Source organism: Gavialis gangeticus, unplaced genomic scaffold (genome assembly GCF_001723915.1).
Source record: "Gavialis gangeticus isolate Ggan-Ray unplaced genomic scaffold, GavGan_comp1, whole genome shotgun sequence".
Classification (NCBI taxonomy): Eukaryota; Metazoa; Chordata; order Crocodylia; family Gavialidae; genus Gavialis; species Gavialis gangeticus.
This window is the reverse complement of record NW_017729027.1, coordinates 6,991,099-6,999,335: the sequence shown is the minus strand read 5'-3', so window position 1 is coordinate 6,999,335 and position 8,237 is coordinate 6,991,099. Positions and strand designations below refer to the sequence as shown.

At 44.4% G+C, this 8,237-nt stretch overlaps 1 protein-coding gene across 6 annotated transcripts in view; it reads left to right on the top strand.

Annotated features, from left to right (window-relative positions):
• DOPEY1 (dopey family member 1) overlaps window positions 1-8,237 on the top strand; it is a 165,817-nt gene that overhangs the window by 132,686 nt on the left and 24,894 nt on the right. For all 6 annotated transcript variants that reach the window (XM_019520432.1, XM_019520429.1, XM_019520430.1 and 3 more), the window contains 4 exons: window positions 2,283-2,432; window positions 2,858-2,919; window positions 4,677-4,829; window positions 6,153-6,289. In XM_019520432.1, the coding sequence (XP_019375977.1) occupies window positions 2,283-2,432; window positions 2,858-2,919; window positions 4,677-4,829; window positions 6,153-6,289 (502 nt within the window). The remainder of the gene's footprint in view (window positions 1-2,282; window positions 2,433-2,857; window positions 2,920-4,676; window positions 4,830-6,152; window positions 6,290-8,237) is intronic.

Below are 8,237 nucleotides of genomic sequence, written 5' to 3'. Positions count from 1 at the left end.
CACCACCATTGTGGAGCCAGCGCCAGGCCTGGACCCCCCCACTATCACCACAACCATTTCAGAGCTGGCCCAAGCCGCTCCCCACCACTTCCATTTCAGAGCTGGGCTGAGCCTGGTGTGCCCCCCTGCCATCCTCCCTGCTGCTGTTTCAGGGCTTAGCCTGCTCCTCCCACCCCTGCTACATCAGCCCAGGTCTACTACTCCCCACTCCCTGCCATGGCAGTGCACCAGCTTCTCCCCACTCTCAGACCTGCTCCTCCCCTCCCCTCCCTCTGCCATTGCCGCATCAGCTCGGGCCTGCTGCTTCACCACCCCCCTGCATTGGAAGGGAGCAGCGCAGGAAGCAGTGGCGGGTGCTGGCTTTGCCTTCTCCCCACGGTGTCCCAATCCTGCTCCCCCCCATGCCGCCACTGCCACCTCCAAGGAGCAAGGGCCTGTCTGCTCCATTGTCACTGCCTCTTAGGAGTGGGGCAGCGGACGCAAGGGGCCTCCCGCTCCGTCCACTGTCCCCACTGTCATGATGGCGCTCCACCACACCACCTGTCCTAACTCTGTATTCACACTCTGGTTGGTTGTTTCTGTCAGCCAGTCAGAGTGCAAATAAAGCATGGTGGGCAGGTAGACAGACAGGTGGGAGGAGGAGTGGGCCCAACATGGGGTGCGGGGAAGGAGCAGTTGCACCGCGGCAGTGGGGGAAGGGGAGGATGGGCCCAGGCCCGACGTGGGAATGGGGAGCAGGCCCAATGCAGCAGTTGGGGGGATGCAACAATGGCTAGGGGAGGGGAAGAGGTCTCCTCCCTGCCTTGGGCCCAGGCCCACTCCTCCCTCACTCCCACCTCCCTGCGTCAGCCCTGAGCCCACTCCTCCTGTCCCCCCACCGCTGCTGGGTTGGACCAGGCCTGCTGCTCCCCTCACCCCCTCCTCCGCTGCCATGGCCCGGCTTCTCCCTACCCTCGGGAACCAGTCCACCCCTGCATTGGGCGCAGGCCCACTCCTCCTCTCCCTGCAGCTGCGGCGGGGAGGTGGGGAACGGGCCCGGACCCCAAGCAGCAGGAGAAAAGGGTGGAGCTGGCCTGGATGGGGCGGGGGGGGGAGCATGGGACTCCATCCCTGCCCACTCCCCCCCCCAACATTCTTGACAGGCAGTTGGCTAGTACTGTATATAATGAGGTTTCCTTGTATGTGAATGTAAGCCAAGGAGGTTTTTTTCCCTATGCTGATTGGGGAAAAAATCTTGTCTTATTCAAGTAAATGTATAGTATATATATTTTTACTTTATTTATTAAGCTTTTTAGTAAGCAATAGAGTGAAAAAAACAGGTCCACTTTGGGATTTTTGCTCTTTAACCTAGAATTGCAGTTCTTGCTGAATTGCCTACTTTAAATGCACTTTGTTAGCACTTTTGAAACCTAGGTAAGAAGGACCTTTCCCTAACAAGTTAGCCAACCGTTAAAGGTTTTTCAGACTTTAAGACTGAAATTTAAGATTAAATAGCTTTCAGACATTGATATGATTGTTATGCCTTTTAGACAAATATATAGTTTATAAATTTTAATAATTTGCTTTATATGCCTTATCTCTACTGTTTGATGTCTTTCTGTGTTGTGTTATGGAATTCAATATTAAAAAAAATGGATATTCTTATGCTGTGAGTATTCAGTTTTAGTAGGACCAGCTCTTCAAACCTTGGTTGGTTCTCAGAATCCATCTGAGGGTGAACAGTCCCTTCAACAAATCATTTGAAATAAATAGGTTGAGCTGTGAGCCAGCAGGTCAGATCTCATCTTTCTGGCTGCTGTTTTTATGTCCATGCATTTCACAGCCCTTGATCAGGGCCTCATACCCCAACTTCCAATGATACTGAAGTATTAGCTGCCATCCTTGACAAATAATTTACAGGCATTTCAGACATAGTTTGGAATAGAATCCAAGTCTCAGATAAGGCACCCCCAAGTCTTCTTTACTTAACCATATTATGCTTTGAAGCAAATATGATATGTGCTTTGGGGTCTGTCTAACCACAATTCTGCATTTCCGCCTCAGAGACGTGAATAAAATTCAGGATCCTAACACAAATCTTTTACAGTTTTTCAAGCTCTGGTTGATAAAGAGTATGGTTAACCAGTATGGTTAATCAAAAGATAGATACTGCTTCTGTAGCATGTCTGACAGTGATTTTTATTTGATATTTTAAAACTTTAGCAGCAGTTTGCACAAGAGTTCATAACTTCTGTTAAGCAGTGATTTAAATGATTTCATGTTGAGTTGCTTTCCCCTGCCAGTGCTCATAACGCATCTAGCTATCGGGCTTGTGTTCAGTTGCTGAGCAGTCTTAGTGGGTATCAGTATACAAGGAGAGCATGGAAAAAAGAAGCATTTGATCTTTTCATGGATTCCAGCTTCTTCCAAATGGATGCTTCTTGTGTTAATCAGTAAGTGCTTTTTTTGTATGTCATGATATGTTTGCCTTGTAGCATATAATTAGTTTTACATTCAGCATGCCCACTTTTCCAAAAAATTGTGCTGTTCATGGGGGCATACAAATTATGATGTAACAACTTACATGGTCACGTGAAAAAAATCATGCACAAGCCTTATCTATATGCATGAATTGAGTACATTTTAATGTATTTATCATTGGCATGAATAAGAGATAATACTGAAAATTGCATATTGCAGTTAGTTTACACATGCAAAACTGTGTGTGTATATGTGTGCATAGATAGATAGACATAGGTCAGGTTGGGGCCATTAGGAAATTTGGCTCTGTAAATATTTTGCAATTTAGTTAACAGAAGAAAACTCTTCTTATAAAAATGGCATCCTTTTCTAATGACCTATAATCATTGCCTTTTAGTTGGAGAGCAATTATGGATAATTTGATGACCCATGACAAAACCACATTCAGAGACTTGATGAGTGAGTATTGGCTTCTGCTGTAGATATTAATTATATGTTTTGTTATTCTTCAAAGCACTCTGTGCAAGGATAACTTATTAATATAATGGATGGTACGATTTACCTGAGAGACTGAAAAATCCTAACATTGTTAGTTCACTTCAGAAATTCCAGAAAAGAGATATTTGTAAATTGTTCAGCTTAAATGTATTTTAACTGTTTTAATTTAATTTTTATTAAGCTACTGGTATCTTGGAAAATAGTCAACATGTACACCTCTATGTACTAGAACATAGCTCCTACTAAATAAATGGGCTTATACCTACCTACACCTCCAGTGAATTTCACACTCTACATGAAAAAGTTTAACAAGCAAATACTTTTTCAAATCTTAAAATATCTTTAGTTGTGCTCTGCCATAAGGAGAAAGAGGATTCTAGATTCCTGGAGAATCATTTTTTGTATAAACAATGTATTTAAACAATGTGTAGTAACACTGCTATGCTTAGATGTGCTCCAGTAAACTGAGAACACAATTTGGCCCAATGTGTGTAAAATGTAAAGGCCATTGGAAGTTTTCATTTAATACATGTTTCTTACAAATATACGTAGTTAAGCTGTATCCCAAGGGTGGACAAAATACAGCCTGTGGGCCAAATCCGGCCTGCCAGGCCATTCTATCTGGCCTGTGGGGCCCCTAAAAAATTTAGAAAATTAATATTAATCTGCTCCTGGCTGCCTGTCAAAGATGACATGAACCAGGGCCAGCAGAACGCAGGGGAAGCTGCCGGGAGCCAGCAAAAGGCCAGCTGGACCCCATCCCCCAACTGGAAGCCTCTGCCTGCCCTGACTTTCACTGCTTCTGTGCATGCCTGCTCCAGCACCATGTGGCCCTGGGCTGCACCGCTGGACTATGGGAGCACAGAGCCACACCAATATTCCAGGGCCAGGAGTAGGAGGAGGGGGGTGGGTGGGTGTGTGTGTGTGTGTGTGTGTGTGTGTGTGTGTGTGGTGAGGGAGGCACAGAGTACGTTTGTGCGTGCATGCATAGGGCAAGTCCCACAAGCACACCCTGCCATACACACAGATCCCCACCCCAACATCCCCTCACACACTACAGCCACCCCCCACACACACAGCCCCCCACAAACCCCATATCCACACACACTCACATGCTCCCTCACCCCACACCTATCCCCCCACAAAACCCCTACACACACCCACAGCCCCCCGCAAACCTATACCCACCCACCCAAACCCCCCACAGTATACGAGAGTAAGACTTCAGTTTAAGCTATTGTGCAGTCATTTCTCTGCACAGTACACAAACACATAAACACATATAAATCAGGACAAAAATATTTTTTTAAATCAAATTAATGAATGTTATAGATGTTTGATTTTTAGCATATAATTTGATATTTTTCTGGTTCTGGCAAAACCCCTTCCTGAAAGGACTACTTCTGGTGGCAAAGGTTGGGGGTTAGGGGGTGGGTTTTCCAGTCCTAAGATGGTGGGCAGGGGGCAGGGCACCTGTCAGGGGGTGGGGCCACTCATGTGGTCCTCAACAGCTTGCCAAAACTCAGTAAGCAGCCCTCCACCCAAAATAATTCCCCATCCCTGCTGTATCTGATAGAGAGGTATCAATTACAGCAGAGACCCATAGAAACTGTTGTCCTAACTTCAGAATACATTCCTGTGATAAAATATCAGTTAGTCATACTTTAATGTTTAATGTTACTGCCTTGTCGCAAGACACTCTATGTTTTCCCTTTTAGCACGAGTGGCTGTGGCTCAGAGCAGTTCACTCAATCTATTTGCTAATCGGGATGCAGAGCTGGAACAGCGAGCTATGCTCCTAAAGAGATTGGCCTTTGCCATTTTTAGCAGCGAAGTAGACCAGTACCAGAAGTACCTTCCAGATATACAAGGTAAGTAGAAATTCATTGTTCACTATTTTTTTTAAATAAAATGGATTATTGTTGAGAAAAATTTTCTTATAAAATTTGTGTGTTCTCTGTGGTGATGTAACATCAGCCACTAGTGCTTCCAATGTCAGCCATCTGGCTTTGGAATCTGTGGGCCAGATTTTATTGAAATAAACGACAAAATTCTATGAATTTCAGTGGGAGCGGTGTTGGGTCTTAAATTATATTAACACACATGAGCTTTCTCATTGCCAGCTGACTTCAAGCCGGATCATGTCATAAATCTATCATCTTACCATTTTGTCAGTGTCCATGGACAGGCTGGTTTGCATAGGGGATTTATATGCACATGTTTTATCTTACTCTACTTCAGGAAGGGGAGGTATGCTAGGTTTAGAGAGAAATATTTTAGGTTCTAAAAATTCCTGTAGTTGTTTATTTTGCACTTCTGTCAGTCTGACTAATACCACATTTCCTGACATATGGCATGCCCCAAAATAAAATACCCACCTTTGTTTTTAAAAGTAGAATGAAGAAAAAAAATATTTTTCCAGAGTTATAGCTGCAGAGCTGATGCATGCTTCCTTTTCTACTTAACTAAAAGCTAAAACTTTAACTGCTCTTAAAGACTGGTCTCCATAAGTGGATCTATGATTCTGAAAAGAGGTAGAGTCTCCAAGGCTGTCAAATAGGAGAAGAGAGACCAGGAGCAGCTAGCAGACAACAAAATTACCCTAAAAAGGATTACCTTGATCAGTAGAAAATCAAGGCTATTATAAAGAGAAATTATAGTTAACATTTTTGCCACAGTGAAGGACAGGGAGTCATTAAGTCAATTGACACCCTCAATTGACACAAGGCTAGTACTGCTGCACTGTGGAGTAGAAATCAAAGCAAGGTGTTTCTCTTTGGGGAGAAAAACAGCCCCCCCACTTCAGACATTCACCCAATTTGGGGGTGCTGACTTCTGGGGAAAATGTGTGTGAAGTATACAAGTAAATATGATTGTTATCTCTTCCTGCTGACTTATTGGTAGGAATGGGATGTTCTTGATTTTGCTCTAACATAGTTCAAACTGCTAGGACAAACTGCTATTTTGTTCATAGGCATGATGTCTCAGTTCTTCCTTCAGTTCTGTAGTTCAGTGATTATTATTTTCTTGGTCTGCTTGTTCCATGATTTGTTTTGTTTGGGGGTTTTTTTTTTTGGAAGGTCCTTTCTCTGTTCAAATACAATTTAAAGCTAATGAGAATAAACTGAAGAGAAGATTAAACAGTAACCAGAAGTATTCTGAATTGAGCAATCCCTGTTGACTTTCTGTTTCAGAAAGACTGGTAGAAAGTCTCCGTTTGCCACAGGTGCCCACTCTTCATTCCCAAGTGTTCCTGTTTTTCAGAGTATTGCTTTTAAGAATGTCTCCACAGCACCTTACCTCACTTTGGCCTACCATGATCACTGAACTGGTGAGTTGCAATTAACATTCATGATTTAGAAAATTTATGTTGTAAAGTTAAAAAAATATGAAACAAGTCCTGAACATCTTAGCTGGTCTCATTGAAGGCAACTATAGTTACATAATGTATATTTAATGTACAGTGGACGTGACTTGAACTGAATGCTGACTTGTTTGCACAAGCTGGTTTATAATTTGTGTTCCTGAACCAAATGAAATGTCTGTATGGTTTATGCTAGTGGGAGCTAACTTTTTTGGCAGGCATGCCACAGATTAGCCCCGTGCCTTCCCTAAGTGCTACTCTGATCCCCTTCTTCTGTCTGATCAGCTGCTCTCCTCGGGGCTGGCATGGTGCAGATGCTAAGGTGCATGATTCAGGGCCATAGAAGAAGCCTTCACTGTGCAGCCCTGTCAGATTCTAACAAATCTGTGAATTCTGCTAAGTACCATGTCACATGGACATGGTAAGGAAGGAGGTGTTATCTCTTCTGCCCCTTGCACCCTGCCCTATCTGCTGCTCTGCTTTTTATTTCCTGCCCCATCTGTCACTATGCTGCCTGGTCTGCCATGCACATAGGTAGTCTGTGCCAGTGGGGGCACGTGTGCTGCAGATTGACAATCCTTGGTTTATGCTATCAGTTAAGCTATACAGAAAATATTTTTTTCCTAGAAAATTGCAGTCTCTGTCCCTTCCCATCTGTCTCCTGGAGGAGCTTTGCACCTCCACCAGTGTTGTCATTCCTTCCCTGCTCTTAATTACCAGTTCAATTCCTGCCAAAGTAAGCTTGCTTCCCCCTCCCAGCATGTCTGCTCCTCACTACTCTCACTTGTTTCTTTCTTGCTGTTACTGATTAAGCCCTTTTCCTCCTATGATGATGACATCAAGATCCAAGTCTTGTTATTTTGGTGATCAGTGGTGATTCACAGCAGTTTACAGCTGAAGTTTTGTCATTAGATAAATGCAAGGTGTAGGGAATGGTCTTTACCCTTTGTGCCATTCTAGTAGGCTAAAAGGCTGCTTTTAAGCTGCTGTCCACAGTTTCTTCTTATACAGGAAATCCCCAGACACTCTGGCTCCCATAAAGGGAGTATTATGGGATTAGAAGTGGGAGATGGCCAGAACACTTTGTTTTATACTTAACTAAGGTCAGCATTGGTGGTCCTTAGAGAGGCCATTACCAGCTGGCTTAAGTTACAAAAACACAGAGGTGTTGAAATAAAGTCTGAATTTTGCTGGAGGTTAACCTACTTCTTGATTATCCCAGGGGGAGTAAAGAAGGCATATAATGCCCTTCCTGTTCTAAGCAATAAATGGTGGTAAGCTAGAGAAAACAAAAATTCTAAAAATTATGGGAATATTGTTTTGCAATATATGTATATATATGTTTAAAGTGACTCCAAAACATACAAACATTAAGAAGCATTCTCTCGCATCATGAGAGAAGGTTTGCCAGTCTAAGTAGCTACAGTTCCCTGATTTCCCACCTGTCCTCAGCCCTGAGATAAATTGTAGCCACCTAGGGTGAGTGTGCACATGTGTCTTGCAACATCTAAAAGTCCTTTGAGATGCTGCAAGAGGCATGTGGAGGAGCAAAAAAATGTTCCCCGTGGCACTGGGGGAAAATTAGACCCCTGGATATCCAGGGGTCAAAAAAAAACATAGGGGGAAAACAGCAGGGCAGGGCACGGCCCCGGACCATGCCCTGAGGCAACCGGAGGCTCAGTCCTCCACAGAAAGACTTTGGTAGCTAATCAGAGCATCTCTGTGGCTGGCCCTTGCCCTGGTGCTGAAGCACACTGCCTGCCTGTGAAGGGCAAGGAGCATGCGAGCCACAGGGAGTTGGACCCGGGCTCCTGCCAGTAAGCAGGGTGTGGGGGGGTTGAAGAAGGGGGCACACTGCCTGCTCCCCCAACCCCCTGGATTGCTTCTACAGTAGTCGGCCCCATCCCCCGCCCCC